The sequence below is a fragment of the Columba livia genome, chromosome 1 (assembly GCF_036013475.1).
Source record: "Columba livia isolate bColLiv1 breed racing homer chromosome 1, bColLiv1.pat.W.v2, whole genome shotgun sequence".
NCBI lineage: Eukaryota > Metazoa > Chordata > Aves > Columbiformes > Columbidae > Columba > Columba livia.
In genome coordinates, this window is record NC_088602.1 from 95,148,861 (window position 1) to 95,167,229 (window position 18,369).

At 37.9% G+C, this 18,369-nt stretch overlaps 1 protein-coding gene across 5 annotated transcripts in view; it reads right to left on the minus strand.

Moving 5' to 3' along the window:
• DSCAM (DS cell adhesion molecule) overlaps positions 1 to 18,369 on the minus strand; it is a 491,184-nt gene that overhangs the window by 91,990 nt on the left and 380,825 nt on the right. For all 5 annotated transcript variants that reach the window (XM_065068401.1, XM_065068387.1, XM_065068394.1 and 2 more), the window contains 5 exons: positions 18,167 to 18,363; positions 15,258 to 15,354; positions 13,728 to 13,856; positions 8,136 to 8,303; positions 4,189 to 4,259 (listed from right to left, as the gene is read on the minus strand). In XM_065068401.1, coding sequence (XP_064924473.1) covers positions 4,189 to 4,259; positions 8,136 to 8,303; positions 13,728 to 13,856; positions 15,258 to 15,354; positions 18,167 to 18,363 — 662 coding nt within the window. The remainder of the gene's footprint in view (positions 1 to 4,188; positions 4,260 to 8,135; positions 8,304 to 13,727; positions 13,857 to 15,257; positions 15,355 to 18,166; positions 18,364 to 18,369) is intronic.

Genomic DNA, 18,369 nt, shown 5'->3' on the forward strand with positions numbered 1-18,369 from the left:
ACAGGCTGCAACTGGAACATTCCCACGAGTTACCAAAGGTGGCTTTTGAAGAAAAGTTGTTGCCAAACACACATCACACACTGAAACTACAAGCAACATGCCTAAAACACATACACACCACATAATATTAATATAGTGAATTTATTGTTTTGTGAATGGCATACATGGCCTTCTGCAACATACAGCACACATTAAGATGCTGTATGTACATACATTAAAGCATGCACATGTATACCAAGAAAAAGTGACCTTGTACATAATAGATCACAGAAGCATTTAGCACATATATTGGAACAAACATATACTGTAAAACAGATGGAACATAATGATAAAACTGAATCATACATTTATTATGGATTGAAATGTTCCAGAGCAGGACTATAGCCAGAACAGTCTCTACACTGGGAATTCTGCAATCATATACTTTCTCATTTTGAATTGGAATGAAATGGTAAATTTTGCAATTTCATGAAACATCATTATAATAACTGTAAGCCGAGGTAATTTTTTCTTTAAATAAAATATTGACTTTTTTTTTTTCTTTTATTTTACTTTGAAACATCAGACAGTATAAACCAAGCTCATAATCACTTCAGAACAAAGCATTGATATGTTCTACTCTACAAAACTTCCAATGTTCCTTGTTAGTACTATCTAAATGTGTCATTTTGGATTTACTTTTTGCATAAATAAATCATATATGATATATATACCTTTTTGTGTATAGAAATATTTTTGGTAGAAAATTCAGTGAAGAAGCATTTGCCCATGACAAAGTGTTTGTAGGGAGAAATATTGTTAACCTTGTCAGTAGTCACAGAATATTATGAAAAAAGTAAATTATAGTTCATTATCTTACTGCTTATCTCATAAAATCCAATATTTGTAAAATAGGCTATCAATGGCTTTTTTTAAAGTACGACATTTTATAATTGTGTGCATGTGTATATGCATAAAGAAGAGAAGGAATATTTCCCAAGCCTAAATTTAATGGGTCCATTTTCCTTGTAAAGTACTACAAGAAAAAATAATGAATGCTTTCATGCTCTTTTCTAAATGAGAATTTCCATTTAATTCCCATTCTCTTTACACCATTTTAAACTATCCAAAGTGCTGAGTATTATTTAAAAATTCAATCTGAAACCCAATGCTCTATGTGAACACATAAGAATGGGATTAAATAGATCACAGACCTATAAAACTTTATTTAACTAGGATTTTTTAAAACTGGGCTAAGAGAAACTTTAAAGAAGATTAATGACTGTAGCAAGCCACAGAAATAGAACTTAATATGAAGTAAAAGATAATTGATATGTTATCCTCTGCTCCTTTTGCTGTTATTGACACTATCTGTATTTAAATGAGGTTTGTCAACTTTAAATAAAACTGTGGTACTCAGCAGTCTCTTTTGTACAATGTCATCATGGATTTTCATGGCAAAAGCTCCACATGCCTCCAAAATAAAAATTATCAGGTTAATACTGAGTTTATTTTCTTCCTTTTGTTGCCTCCATGACAATGGAGAATTGATCTCATGAGTACTTCTTTATTCTCAAGTATTTTGCATTGCACAATGCAATAAGTGCCATCTGCACTGCAGTGCATCAGAGGCACTTCCCCAAAAGTGAAGACTCATCATGGGACCAGAATACAGTTTGGCTGTGGGACCATCTTAAAGTACCTTTTTGAGTAATGGACTAAAACTTATCTGGCCAGGATAGAACTGCAATAGTTCAAGGGAATTAAATGCTTCACTCCTGGCTTGAGACTTCTTCATTAGGGGCACTTCTTAATCAGCTGTTACAAATTGTCATTCTAGTAAAGGTAGGACAACACAAGCACAAGCCTTTCAGGAAAGCATCTCAGTGACCTCACCTTTGTCTGCAAAGGAGATTTGAGTTCAAGAAAACAATTAAGTTTCAACTATGTCCAGCACCACAGAGAAACTTAGCACCCATCAGATGAGCTAACCTCCCAGCAGATAAAGCAATGACAGTCAAGGCAAAGACTTTTCAGGCTCAGCACACAAAGTGCTTGACAACACAAAGATCATAATGATGAGAATTTTGGTGAAGTGCCACTGGTGCCTTTTGTTGTCTGTGCTTTCTGGGAGCACGGACTCACATTTCCTGATCTGGATATATGCTGCATGGGTACAAGCAGGCATTTCCAAAGTCACAGGCAGCTCACACCTTAAGCTCTCTGCAGTTGTTAAAATCCATCTCTATACTCAGTACATGAGGCTTGCCAGGGCAATGGAGTTTGTATTCAATACATAGCTCATTTCTGTGATTATATTGTTATATTAGATACCAACAATTACTTGACAAGTATTCACAAATCAAATTCCAAACATGATCTTGAGAATAAAACTCCAGCTGTTCCTTTGATATGCTTCTACTCTCCAGACAATACTTAGAGATCAGGACACTAAATTGCACTTGGAATGTCCTGGAAGTACAAATTGAACCATATTTTAGACAATGTTATTGAAACATAGGTGTGGAAATTTTGTTTGTCCTGTAGTTGCCTGCACACATCTGCATCTATAAAATTTAATGACAAATCTTCAGAATCACAAATGGCAGCTATGAACTCCCGCAGTGAACCAATTGTGCCTATCTTCTCTTGTTGCTGTTGAAAATATCCGCCAAAGTGAATTTTAAAAAGCAAGCAAAGCCTCTCAATCTCCCTACCCATACATCCATAAAAAGAAGTTCATGCATAGAAGCTTGGAGGTCATAGCTGACTAAATCTGATGGCAGCCACACTTCTTGAGTGCTTTAAAAAGAAACAAACTATTAAGCATTTATTTCAGCTGTTGAGAATCACTGTACACTCTGCATTGCTTCAATAGCTACTTCCTTTGTTTCACTGACTCTGTGTTGCATTTAAACCATGGTTTGTAAGTACATTGTTGTGTTTCTCTTCAACCACCAGGTAATCCTGTGGCTAGTGATCACATGCTTTTCATTTTTGGAAACTATTTTATGAAAACCAACACTGATATAAATTTAAGATGTGGACAAAAATCCATGAATCAGCACTGTATTTATGACCTGTGCATAAGACATCTGATAATGACTGCTGCTTGTGAAGCTTAATACTGAAATGTCTCTTTGAAACAGAATTTTAAATGCCCCATTTTTAAAACACCATTGAATTAGGAAAAAACTCTTGACAACTGAGGTCTCTCTGTAACACTTGTACATCTCAATAGTTATATGTCCACCTGGACTGTACAGTGATCATGTACTGTATAAACCTGTCTTTTCAGGAACTAACTCAAAACTGACAGGAGATCATGCTGGTTATTTATTGTGTAAATAAAAAAATAAATTAAAAAACATCCCACAGTTATTTATATGGTTAAGAAGAAACACCTTACTGTTACTCTCCTGACCTTCTGAATGGTCCAAATCATGGGGCAAATACACATTATGCACATTTGCGGGAGTAATTAACATCACTGTTGAAATTAATGGCTACTATGTCACCACCCTACTACAGCACTTAATATTACATATTTCAGAATCTTAAATATAGGATTGCTCAATACAATTTGGAAATTGCCGTTCATATTAAAATTACATTACTGTAATTAGATAGTTTTATTCTGTACTCTACAATGTACAAGCACTATATAGCACAAAGCCATTTAAAACATGGTTTAAGTTCCTCTGATATCGTATCGAAAGTATTTTAAATGTTCTGTGGTTGGCAAAATCTAGAAAAAGGAATGGAACCAGTTTTTCTATGAGTACAGTCCATGACAATTCATCAATTCCTATGGACTATACTGAGACACTGTATTGGTCACACTATGAAGACATGCCTTCATTAAGGCTCCGATGGTTTGGGGAAATTTTGCCCAAAACCACAGTGAAATACTATAGTGCTTATTTTCCAAACACATAGCACATCTCTGAAATCACAAGGAAGAAGAAAATGTTATTGTCCTCAGTACAGGCAAGCACTTGCTGCTGTTACTCTCCAATGGAAGGTTCTTTCTTTGCATAAATGCACCAGTCTTAATGGCCAATATAAGACTTGTCAGGAAAGGTATCTGCAAGGTCTCTCCTGCATAAAATAACTGATCCACAGTGGTTATAATACTGCCATCAATGAAACCTCTTCGGATGCCCCAAAATACTGTCAGAGTCTATATTCTTGGCTGTGTGTATTTACCTTCCAGGTGACCCTAATGCTTTGAGAAGATATAGGCTCAAGCTGGACATCCTGAGGTGGACCATCAGGAGCTGCAAAGAGAGAAGAGACATGGATCAAAACTGGCCCTCAAAGTACACAGAATTTAGCACTTTGCACCAACTTAACACATCAGCATCACAAAGATTTGGATTGAGTCAATGTCACATGGAAAACTGAAGGTACCACTTCATCAAACAAAACCACAGCATAGCATCTTCCTTATTCAGGTGTCTTCTCTGGCCAACAGTGAAATACATGCCAAAACACAGCAGCCTGGCAAATAAGAGTGAACAATAGTGACCTTTCTTGTTTAGTAATATACTCACAATGCTGTTTCTGTTTTGTAAATAAGCAAGATATATTTTCAGCAGTCAGAACCCTGTAGGGGATGGAAAGGCAACAGAACCCTTTCGAAAGCAGGTGAGACAGAAGCTCCTCAGTTGGGCTTCATCATGTCACAGACTTTCCAGTTGATTCCCCTTTGTTCACTGCAGATTCCCATTCAGTCAAATATCAAATATTTTATACACAAAAACATGCACGCTTCACCCTTTCCCCCTCCACAGTGTAAGTATCTCAGTATGGAAATCAGACAAAAAATTGAAAAAGCATGCTGCAGCTCCTCTTTGAGTCAGAAGGAGTTTCATTTTCTATTGATACACTGCCAAAGATGTGCATGATGCTTTAAAGGCAAACAAGAAAAGAAGGCCCTGAGTCTAGGGGAACCTGCTTGTCAGCTGGGCAGCAACAAAGCAGATCAAGAACTGGCTGGGACTGAACAGAGAGGTGTGAAGTAAATTGCTTGCTCAGTGAGGTAAATCATTGTAAAAGATAGATCTGGAAAAAGGAACAGAGTAATCTCAAGCTACTGTAGAGGGTTCCCTTGATGCAGAATATTGCCTCAATAAAAAGTATTAAATTAAGTTTAATAGCATGACAAAGGAAGTAAAGCAATAAAAAGGGTAAGATGGGGCTGTTAGAGGTGGAGCAGCAGTAAATGACAGCTGCAGTGAAAGGAACCAGAACATTTTGCTTTAAATGACGAAAGCAGAGAGACCCAGAATACAGCCTATAGTATGTTTAAGCTGTTAAGTATGCCCTAATCTATGCTATTCTTGACTGTCCTTCACATGGAAAATTTCCAAAGGTTGAAAGAACTTTATTTCCATTCCCCTTGCATACAGGAAGGAGAAAAGGAAAAAGTTCACTGGCAAAAATGAATCTATGAATTTTTGAATTCTGTCCTTGATTCTGTGCCTCATAGACAAACATGTATTCTCCAGATTCGTTATAATGTAGTGGAATTTGAGTAAAGCATTTGATCCTAAAAATGAGGCTTAAAATGTGCTCCACAAAATCTTAACTTCTACTTGAAAGACCTCCAAAAGGTTTATGGACCTGAGTGGTTAGCTGTTTCCAGTATACCATGGTGAAATCTTAAATAGGAAGTAATTTATATTACATAGTTAATGTCATATAGAGTTTGGGACAAAGACAGAAAGAAAACCCAGATGTCCCAGCTTTCTCTATTGATTTCAGTATTAAAGAACAGCCATAATGCTTTTACTTTTCTGATAAGCGTTAGCGCAAGTATGTACTTGCAGTCTATTTTACAAAACAGGAGCTAACTGTGGTTGTGTTGAAGGAATGATGCAGCCTACAAGCTTTGAAATCATGCCAGGCTTGACTATCCTTTTGCCACAGAGACCCTTTAAAGTCTTCCTTCTAATAGCTAGTGCTGGGTGACTCAGGTCACTGTAATATGCGATACACAATCTGCACCCTTTTGCCAATAACATCATTTGAGTTATTCAGTTTTTATATTATCTTTCTTGGACCTTTATTTTGCTCCTTCTCATTACCTTCTCTCTTGCTTCCTGTACCCATGCTATTCTGTGTTTCCTCTTGTAAATAAAACCAGAGAACAGAAGTAAATAGTGATCAAAAAATAATGTTCCTGCACATTGTACACCAGGTGAAAGCAAAACCCAGGAGATAAACATCACATACTCTGTCTAAGCCTGACCTCCTCTCTTCCAGTTGTTCCCTAGGTAGATCAGTGACTTATGAATACAGTTCCACACTGCTGGTCTTTTTCTCCAAAAAGACTGCTCCTTATAAGACAGTAACAAAAGGATCAATTATTCTGAAACTTGGTTACAAAGAACTGAATGAAACGTGATGTTAAGGTTCCACCCTGTTCATGGGAAAGCTTTTTTTCTTTTTTATTTAGTTTCAAGGCCAGCTACTCATCCTGACAACTTAATTATCAGTCAGGAAAAACTCAGTAAGGAATATTCCAAGCATGGGTGAATGAAAGAGAATGAGAGAGTAGATCCAAGACCCATTCCTCTACTTTGATGAATATGCACAAAGAAGGATGGGCATTTTGGGGTTACAGATGATGCTGACCAGAAAAGGGACAGTCTGTTTCCTCTAGTGATTTAGCATTTAAGAAAGAGAAAAACCCTGATAAAATTATAAGTATTTTGCAAAGAAACTATTCACTGTTAATAAAGTTGTTCACTGAAGGCTTGTAAAAATGTGAATATTCTTCATTATTTTCTTTCCACTAGAATGAAAAAAGAAACCTGGTGAAAAAAAAGAAATGCAGCTCATGTTGTCTCCTGCTTACTCTGTCTCGCACTGTGAGCCCTTGTGTCCTGGTCTTATTCAAAAAGCCTCTCAGAACCAAAACCATGTTCTTCTGAAAAGGGCTATATTTTCATTGCAGTAAATTAATCCACAGAAAAAATTAGTGAGGATTATAATGCAAAGTTGTATTCATATGAGCTAAACTGAAAATCATTCACCGAGTATTTCAAGTCTAGGTCAACTGCCAGGACACTGTCACCCGCACACTCATATTATGGTTTTCCTCTCAAAATCCCCAAAGAAGGAAGCATTGCTAACTAAGCATAAGATAACAGGAAAAATAAAATTAGCGAGATAAAAATGTGTTTTCAAATACTACTGAGCAAGCTCCTGTCTGATCAAGACTTTTCAGAGTAACTCCACCCTGTTTCTTGGCTGTGTTGTAGCTGAGTTACTCACAACTGTACACCTTTGTAGATTGTATATAATTGCAATGTGTTCTTGGCAGACATATTTATGGTCATTCAACATTTTCATTCCTAATTGCTGAAACAGTGAGCTGTAGCCCTTCAATTTTCTCCCATAAGTCTTTTTCACTGTCATGTGTCACATGTAGGCCTTGGGATGTGGTAGCACGCACATGGCTGTGCTGTCCTTCTCCATCTGTCACTTCTGCTAGCCCTGAGAAATAAAAATAAGATGACTCTGGAAGGCAGCAATTCCATTACACAAAAGAGTGGCTCTGAACATCAAAGTGAAAATGCCTGTGTACTCCTTCTGCTACAGAAACCCATAATGATGTAGAAGAATATATGGAAACAAAGAATAGGGGGATGATACTAATTAATGACAGCCAACTGACTTATACAGTGATCAGAAAACTAAATGGTGGGTGAGCTGGGGGATGGAATAGTCAATGGGAGATTTGATTAATGTAGATCAATGTTCTCAAATGGGGGTAGCTTAAATTGGTTACTTATACAAATATCTGAGCATCTAAGGAAAGCCGCAGGACCCATAGGGGAGGAACCACCACTAAAAAGAGAAAGTTATTAAATGAGTTGCCTAACTGTAGATATAAGCATGACATTTCCAGTATCCCACATTGAAAATTTGGAGCACAATGTCTTCTTTGACCACTAGATGCCACTGAATGGCTTTAATTACAGGCCTGCACAATGAAGTTACAAAGTCACAATGTTTTATGGGAACAATTCAGTATTTCTTTTGATGCAACTGCAGCAACATAAGCAGCATTTCAAGTAAAGATTCTTCACACCAAAGAGCAATAATTCCCAGTATGATTTATATGCTACAAACCCAGAGTGTACCTGCTTCATCGGTAGTGATGGTGAGCTCATTGCTGGCCTCGCTCTTGCCGATGCGATTCTTGGCATACATGCGAATATTGTAAGTTGAGGAGGGGTGGAGGTCAATGATAGTGGCTTGGTTTAGCTGAGGGGAGACATCTCTGGTCCTCTGAACAGAATCCCAAGAGTCTATTTAAAAACAGATTGAAATAAACCAGACAATTAAAAGATGATGTTAACATTGCTAACACAAGCATGCAGTTAAACTGTCTCACAGATCAGGATACTGCCAATGCTGAATTAACCCAGATAATTCCAGCTGCTACAAGCAAATTGAGTGATTGCCTTTCTTGACAGCACTCCTGGTGGCTCCATGTGTGTGTGTGTGTTTGCATGTGTGTGTATGTATACATAGTGTACATATTGCTTTTTACCATTGCAATATTGGAATAACTGTGTAAAAGATGGGAGCTGCTGCCCCACAGGAATCCTCACTGGGAAAGAAGGTTGGTTGTGCTCCACAAAGGGCGGAAAGGGAGTTAAATAGGAATGGAGGGCTCTTATACTAGCAGAGATCAGACAGAAAGTTTGATCCCATGTTCCAGAAGCTCAGACCATAGGTGAACAGTGAGCATAAGCTTGGAGTACTTAGGCAGGAGGCTCAGCACCCTTCAGGACTATTTCCCTGGTTTGTGTCAGGATGCAGAAGCAGTGTAATACAAGGGAAATGTAGAACCCTATTAGCTGTTTGAATATATCTGTAAAAGAAGGAGCATATTGCTATATTACTATTATGCTGCCTGTTATGCTTTTAATAAATTCTCCAGACATATAGTAGGAAAAAGGATGGAAATCGTCTAAACACAGGAACCCTTCCTTTTCATCCAAGCATTCAATTTCTGCAAACAAAATAATAGAAACTATCTGTTTAAAGCATTTTGATGTCTTTTATGAGTTGCCATCCTTCATTTCTTTCTTACTGCAGGCAATGTTCCTCCTTTAACCTCTGCAGCATCCTTTGGGAGATGTCATTGGAAGCTCTACAGGAGTGTTTTACAGTATAGGTCACTGTAGGCAGTATCGCAGAAAGCTCAGCAGATAAGAAAGACTAGTTTAAAAATAGAAAGCTCACTCAGATACAAAATATTTGCACATACTGTGTAAATTCTTTTATATGAGCTTGCAAAAAGATGTACAAGTTGTCACAACGACATCTTCAGCTTGGCTCATTACGGGGCCTGTCTGCTTGTCCATGTGGCTTTGTTTATCCAGAAAACCTTTAGGAATCAGACATTTAAGTGCTAACCAAATGAACTTGAATATATTTTTCCTTGGTAACTGAGTCTGTCACATCTTCCTCTGTAGGATACTCTCAGAATCTCTAAAGGAGTAACCTGCAGGCAGCACTGGTACAACTTGTGTTCAGAATTTCTTAAATTTTACAGAACTTTAGCCAGCAGTTACACTCCATTGTGTTAAATATTATGCAAGCACAGAAAGAGACTTTGTTCCAGTGCACCACGCCAACAGGAAAGTAATTTTAAAAAAAAGACCTGCTTGGTGTGGAGAATGTGTTAAATTTCCCTCATGTATCGTGAGGATTTATTTTAATATAGTCCATACATTGGTTAATTTTTCACTTGATTGTTTGAAATACTGACCTCTGAGCAGTGGGACTCTTTAGTACGTGTTAGGTGCTGAAAACAAATAAGCAAATTTGAAAAATTCTTGTGACTCTTAGTAGATTAAGTAGTGACACACCAGGGAGAAAGAGATGAAAACTCAGTGTTCTGTAGTCTAAACATAGGCTTCCAGTGTTTATTTACAACTAATGCATAGACTTCAAAGATATATTTTGATACAGGCATCCCCTTTTTGAAGGGAAAAGCAAACCAACAAAAGCAATCTCACAAAACTGAGACAGTCCACAGAGAAATTAATCAGTTTATCTCCAAAACTATTTTCAGTTTTGAAAAATGTCTTAATAAAAACAAAACGAAGAAAAGGTGAAGGCGAAGGCGAAGGCAAAGGCAAAGGCAAAGGCAAAGGAAAAGGAAAAGGAAAAGGAAAAGGAAAAGGAAAAGGAAAAGAAGTTAATTTAGTTTCTTCTGTCAAACTCCCAAAGCTTTTTCTTGTGGTAAGTAATCAAGTGAGGTATTCAACATTGACTATTGGTTCTTCTGAGGTTTTTTTTGTGTTGTTCCAGAGAGCTCTAAAACCTACTTAACTAGAAAGACTGAAAAAGCACAGAAAAGAAGTAGCGATGAGCTGGTGGGGGAAAAAAAAAAAAAGAAGAGAGAAGAGTGGAATTTTTAACCTATTCTTTATTCCACTCATAAAAATGTTACGCCCAGGCACTTTGCAGTGTTATATAAAACACACACTGACACAGTGACCTATGAAAGATTTATGGTTTTATGAAAACCAGCAGCTTTCTGCCCGTTCCTGAAACACTGGCCGAGGCTCTGGGATTTCTCTGCAGAAGACAATTAGGGCCCATCTGCTCGTCAGGTCTTGCTGTGGGGCGGTGGCTGCCGGCTACCAGGCCTGGGCTGGTACTGCACCCAGCCTCCCCAACTGGCTGCCCACCCCTCAGCTCCCTTGGAAGGTTTTGTGGGGAAAACCCCGCCAGGCCTGTGGTGGCATCTGCATCCTGAAGGAGCAGGGGTTCGTGAGTGAGCACAAGAAAGTGCAAAGCACTCTGCCTTCAAGTCAGGAGCTAAGCAGAAGTGATGGTCCTCTCTTGAAACTTTTTTGTACACCTCCAGCAGAAAAGTCTGATGGCTTCACATAAGTGGTTTCAGTGAAGGGCCAGGTCTGAGTGCTGCAGGTACATGTCTGTATGGACAGGCATTGTATCTGAGCACAGAAACAGCCCAAAATGCGGAGCTCTCATTACTCCCACTGCTCTGGCATGGCAACTGGACCCTACAGGTGTCACCTATCTATGTGACAGTCAATTATGCTCCTTCTAGAGCATAACTAATGTGTCTTTTTTGTCTGATGGCATGGGTGGAGTAGATCGGATACGTGAGGGCAGTAGTGTATGGTGAAGTCCATATATGATATATGGTCACCTGAACATTCTCTGAAATGGAAAAGTTTTCCTTCTTGAGACACCTAGATGATGCATCCTGTTGTTAACCCATTTCTGAGTCCTCTGGGTAAGCAACATAGACAGAAAGTTTTCACTAAATACAACTGGGCAGTTCACACCTTTGGCCTTGGCAGGATGTTCCCTAAGTTTATTGTTTAGAGTGTGAATGCTTTACCTAATTCTTTTTTCTGCCACTATAATATCTGGAAATGGTGAGAAGTTTTCTTAATTACCTCTTCTCTGTTATAACTCATCCCAACTTCCCTGTTCAAATTCTTCAGTAACCACCCTTGGTGTTTCATTTTCCTGATGATTTTAATTAATGGCAAACATCGTGTGCAAGGAATCAAAAACCTGATCCTAGTTTCTCCAAACATCCAGCCTCACATTCTAAAAATCAACTTTTCTTTTGTTTGCAGTGAGATGAAGATAATCCTCTCTTTTTAGGACAAGACCTCTAGTATTCATTTTCATATACAGACAAAGAAATATTTTCTCTAACACCAATTCTGCCATCCACTATTTTTTCTTTCTTTCAATTTTATTAACTGCTATCACTATATAGCATCCTAATTTTTTTCAGTCAATCTGATGGCACTTCATTTGTTGTCTTTCTATTGATTTATCTTGCCATGTTACAGAGACATATTTTTGAAAAGCAAGTTCACAGTGATTACCACTTAATCTTTGCCAACATTCTGCATGATCACTTGAAAACATTGAACTAAATCTAACAAAGATGTTTCAGAGCTCTGAAATCCCTTTCTTCCACTGCTTCAAACAAAGAAAAGTGGTTCAGTCTTCCTAGACGGAGGTTATGCTGAGTTACATGATTCACGAATACAAGAGATGTTTTAGGGTAAGAAAGTAGCCTATCAGGCAAGAATGACTTTGAAAACCTGTTCTGGAGCAGGTGGCTGGTTGGAAAGAAATGAAAAAAATCAAAAAGAAAACAAAGCCCAGAAACTTTCAGATATATGTGTCCCTTGAAGGAAGCCTTGCCTAGTCTACATCTCCAAAGTTGTGATTCCTGACCACAGCCTCATTGGGGGTCTTTCACTTGTAATGTTTCGGGTACCATGCTCACCCGTACATTATCAATTTCATTTGAAAAAAAAAAAATGCAAAAATGGTGACTGATGATTTAACATTCTTGAAAGTATTTTATCTAGTAATAAAAGCATCACACAATTTTTGCCTAACTAAGTAAAGTACAAGGGAAATCCACAAGGTAGACATGGAAATTAGTAAAGATGGGTAGACTTTTTTTGTTTTTAATTTTGCAAATTTAAAATTTTATGAACAAGTACATTTTTACATCTCAGAATGGAAGGGAGAAGACTATAAATGTACATTAGTTGCTTTGATAAACAGAATGTTTCACTGATAAGCACACAGAGCATTCCTGTTAGTGGACTTTATCACCTTAAAAATAGTGTAACAAACTCCAATATAAACCAGTACAGTATAATTTCTCAGTGTCTTTTTAATCATACTTAAAATATTGAAACATTGTTCCACTCCTATTTCCTGTGTATCTAGCTATTTCCTGCTATCTAGTCCCTTCTCAAAGCCTGACTCAGGAACAGTGCTTCTCAGTGTGCCTAATTTTAAGTATGATCTCACATCACAAACAGAGCTCAAATGTACCTTGAATGTTTTTAGATTTCAACAGACAGTGAACATTTTTTTGGCTTAATACATACCAGAACAGTAATATTTTCCTGAATTAGGGGGTTGGTTTTGTTTGTTTGTTTGTTTGTTTGTTTGTTTGTTTGTTTGTTTTATGTGTTGTTTGTTTGTTTGTTTCTTTGTTTTGTCATGTTTTGTTTTAAATAATTTACCTTATTCATTTTATTATATGTTCACTGATGCGACTATAAGATGACCTAGCAAAAACGTATCTGCTTGCATTGGCCTGTCAATATGTGCCACTGGTCTTATCTTCAGAGTATTTCCAGTATTCTACTGAAAACTCTGCATGATGCTTTAGCAAACTACCACACAGCTTTCTTCATCTAGAAATTCTCGTAACTACCCTTTTTCACTGCTGCCTTTACAGGGAAGATACCATGTACTCATATATTGCTAGAAAATAACTTGTAAAAATCAGCACAACAGGAAAAGATAATACACAAAGGCAGGTATTTTCTATACCAAAACATAGAAAATTAAAGTAAAAAATATGGAGAAAATATAAAAACAGGGAGCAAGAAAGCTAGTAAAGCTATCATACCAGCTGTCACCTAGAATGACTTGTTTTGGAACAAAATTTGTCCCTCTTATGTGTAGATTTTCTCTGGTAAAAGGGAAAAGTAACAATTGATAATATTCTCTGCTCAGGAAAAAAAAAGAAAAAGACAACAAATAAAGATAAATATTACTGTGGAAGATTAAATAAACCGTGGTTAAAATTTCCATCAGGCAGTTTAAATTTATGAGTTATCTTTTACGATACAAATTCAGTGATGAATGACTAGTGATGGAGATTCCTTCAGAGGAAGATGATTTCTTACCTGACTTGTTCTTGCACTCAATATCATAGCCAGTGATAGGGCTGTTTCCATCAAAGCCCATGGTCCATCTGAGGGCAATGCTGCGTGCTCTCACTTCTCGGATTTCTATTTCAGGAGGGTCGGGGGGCTCTGAGTAAACACACGCACAGTTCTAGTCAGGACAAAGCCCGTACTCATAACAAGATCACACTAATGAGTGTGGCACTGGCATAGCTTACTCATGCCATTTTCTCACATCACTCATTAGTACCCTGAGTCAGTTAATCACCTGCTGAAGAATACTCAACAGAGGGAGGAAAAGTCACTTTTTTACTAGGAGTCACTGATGTGATATTGAATTCCTTCGAATACGCAACATAGAGTTGCATTTACTTAAAAGCACTCCAAATTGAACTACTCATGCTAGCAAACATTTTTGCCATGAACAACATGTTTTATTGATGCTTCTACAGTTTTTATCCAATACCTGATGGTGGAAATATGAATACTAAACTTAAAAGTGCTAAATGTGGTGAGAGGAGGGAGTAAAATTTCTTTATGTGTAAAAGTCTTTATTTAATAAAAGAATAATTTGCTAACAGTTTAAAATTGCACTAAAGCCTCTTTCTGCCTCTGTAGTTCAGCATGTAAATAAACAGCATTTGTACTCATTCTACTGTCCCTTTAAATTGTCAAGGCAGTGCAAATGAGCAGTGGTATAACTGAGAAACTGTCCTCAAACTCCACCCAAATTTTTTGACAGGGCTGCCATTGGCATTCACTGGCACCTGCAGCTACTTGAAATCAAGAGTGAGTAGAAAGAAATTTGCAAGTGCTAGAATTTCGTTGTGGGCATGCTCAAAGGCATACAAGCACTGGAACAGGCATGGCACAGAAATAAGCAGTGGCTGGTGGCTGAGTTCTGCCTGTGCTCTTCATCTCACGTGCTGTCACCTCAGCCACCCAAGGACTTGCTACTGTCTGCCTGAGTGAAACCCTGTGGGAGGGGAAACCCAGCCCCAGGCAACATAGATTTCCTAGAGTTTGCATTGTACATTTATTTTGGCTGATTAAACTTGAAATATTTTGTTTAAAGATCCACAGTGGGTTTAACATTTCTCTAGAGGTAAAGTCAGACAGCTTTTGCTTTATTTCAGACTTAAATTTTAAGCACATTTGTCCTTTAAAAACAAATGCAATCCTCTCTGGCTTCCTCAAAAAACTAAACCCCTCATACCCACTATGTCTACTGAAAATGTTATATTTTTTGTATCTTTAGTAGATTGTCAGCGAGTGCCTTTTAGAAAAATATCTCCTTATTAATCTCTACAGAACTAGAAAGGCTTGCACTTATCTTTTATTTTGATTTCATCTGTAATGCTGGACAATGGGAGACTGAACGTCTTAATGTGGCTCCTCATTTCTTTGACAAATGAGGAATACATTAAATTAGGAATCAGAGCCTCCCTCCCCCAACAGATTTCTGAGGATGGCATACACTTACTGTACTACAATAGCTGTGTTTTTTTCCTTATGTTGTCCTCTTCCTACCTTGCACAGTGAGCTGAATTATTCCACGATCCTCCCCATAAGAATTGATGGCATGGCAGGAAAAGAAGCCAGAATCTTCACGCACGGTTGGCAAAATCTATAGGTGGTTTGAAAAGAAGTGATTGATTGAACAGCACACAGAGAAAATAAACCAACAGCTTTTCTGTATGGTGCAAGAAAAAAATGTACAAACTGTTTTACTTGACAGTAATAAATACATATTGCATGTTATACACATACATACGTATGCATAATAAAGCATCCAAAATATGGAGACTTATCAAGACTAGCAACACCTAGGCTGAGGAAGCAGGCTATCAGCTCTACATGTGTAGTCAGGAATTGGAGCACCACCTATTCCCGTAGCTTCTCATTAGGAGTCTTGTTTCCAGTTACTTATGAGTTTGCCAAGTATTTAGCAATTGGCTGAAATTTTCCATACACAGTGGTGCCTCCTGCTGTCTCCAAATTTTTCTAGTTGCTGAAGTCTGTGTGGAGGAAATAAAGGTTCTAACACTGCTGATGAACCCTGTAGTATTCAGCATGCTGCCTCATAATAAAATTTTGGGTGGTCTTTTACTTCAATTTGTTATTTAATAACATAGAAAGTTATAGATAGTTTTTACATACATGGTCATAATGGTATTTTTCTACAGGACCACTGCTTCATTCAATGTACAATAGGGAGAGGATTTTTTAAATTAGCAGATATTTCAAATACCATTTTCTTGTCATTGTTCATTGTGCTGCTCCAGACTTTATTTACTGCACATGGTTCAAACTGTGCCCTGAAGACAGACTTATTCATTTTCTCACAGCCTTTTCTGTGGCATTCACCTATGTAATACCCATTTCAGAAACATGAGTGAATTTATTTTCATAAACCCTGACATCATGGAGAGTATTGCCACCATTTCATATGGAGAAATAAGGAACCAGACATATGATAATGCTTGTGACTGCTTGACAAGTTGCCACATATTAGCTGAGCCATGGTAACTCCATGTGTTCTTTATTCCTCAGCAAAGCCAAGGTAATTTGAGCACAACTCTCATTCACCATTGGTTAAGATAAATAGATTAATTTCCCACTTGCTACAAGGATATTGGAGAGTTATCGTCTGAGATGTTGTAACTTGTCAAGCTGTGTTAAGTTGCATGTGTGGCTGAGCTTTAAAATAGGAAAACAAAATTTTTCAGAGCCCAATTTGATACATCTAGTGCCTTCTTTTCCCTCCTCAGAGTCCTTAGCAATAAATAGCATTTCATATGTTCATAACAGCTTCCACTGAGTTAAGCTGCAGCTATGAGAGCTTAGTACTTCTGCAAATCAGACCCCAAGGGCTCAAGGCAAGTACCTAGAAAACAAAGAACACACAATTATTGGCCACCTGTGAAAAGTGTGGTTTCAATAATCAGCCTTGCATCACACAGTGTCTTTCATTACTCAACCCTAATTCAACTCCAGAGAAAATCCAAGCCATGCCTGACTGAGGCAGAGGTCCTGCAGAAAAAATAAAAGCTGAGTATACAACTAAAGATCACATCATCATGCACACATGCAAAAGCATTGAGTTAAAAGCTTCAGAGACAACCTTAATCCTGACTTTTTCTGGTTTAGGTGCCTTTTATCTCTCAGAAGTCAAAGTTTTTGTATGTAACATACATATAGACATAGAATGCCACAACTGTACACAACTGCTTCAGAAGAGAATTCTCCAAGCAGGTCTCCAGCCCTCCAAAAAGAAGTATCATTGTGCATCCAGACATTATTTTATTAAAGTCAATAAGACGAATGAGAACAGAGAGGTCTAGAGGTCTATCCTATAATTAAATATTATCCGTAACACAAATATACTGACATGAACAAAGTCACACATAGAATTTATTCTTCCTCATAGAAATCAATGACAAAGATCTCTTACAGAGAGCAAAACCAGATTTTTTATTAGATAACATCCAACACAATTTTTGGCTAGTGAAGAAAAATATATACCTCAATCACCAAAAATCTAGAGAATTATTACCTTGAGCCTGGTAAAAATGTTTTTAAGAGTATGACTGAAAAACTGAAAATCAAGATTTTTGACTGAGAATCTATATGATTTTTAGAAGAATTCTTTTAGATTTCCTAAAGACACATGTTTTAAAATTTTAAGTTTGAGTGGAAAAATCTGTGTCCTGGTATATTGAGGGCAATGTCATATCCTGACTTTTTGCAAGTGACACCAGAAGTGACAGCAGGAGTTTCCTGTGCTTCCATGGCATCCTGGGGAAACCTAAGTCCCCAAGACAGCAGTGCCACTCATGTAGCCCCTCAATCTAATCTAGGTCAGCCACTTAGGAGTTTATGGAAGCCCACACACTGATTTATGAGCCACTGATTTATGAAGCCAAAATGTATGGTTCCCATAGCACCAGACAGCTTCCTGTCATGAAAGTGAAGATGCAGACTAGGACCATTTGCTAGGTGACTTGGTGATTTTTGCTACTGTTTCCGGTAAGCGCCAAATACTACTGGCAACAGCACATATACCAGAACTAAGGGTCAGATATTCACTCAGTGCTTATCAGCAGTGCAGTCAAAACTGAGCTGTGCCACTCCAGGAAGGGCAGGCTAAGGAATGAACCATGTTGCTCCTGAGACAGAAATAATGGGGGGCTGTGAGCCAGGCTCAGTCTCTTGTTGCCTCTGGAGCATGAGAAAATGGACAGTAATTTTTCTGGAGGGTGGGATGCAGAGGTTTCCTACCTCCTCTTGCTGCCAGCTCTCCAGGATTGTGCCATGGGTGGAGGGAGTGGTGCGTCTCTGACCTTGTAGGGCAGAGGTAACCATGCCCCCCTGTCAAAACCAAACCAAACAACACTCTTACATATGTAGATGAGTCATGGGTCACTTTGGTTTCCTACCTGCAGGGTAGAAATCACTTCATCTCCAACTTCCTTGGTGGAAACAAGGTAACGGGACATTTCAGGGTTAATGATTCGGTCTTCTTTTTCCCAGCGGACAATGATGGGTTTCTCTCCATGTGCTGTGCAGCTCATCTCCTTCTTTTGACCTTGCGTTGCCAAGGTGGTATTTGGATAGGAAGTTATCATAGCTGGAACTAAAA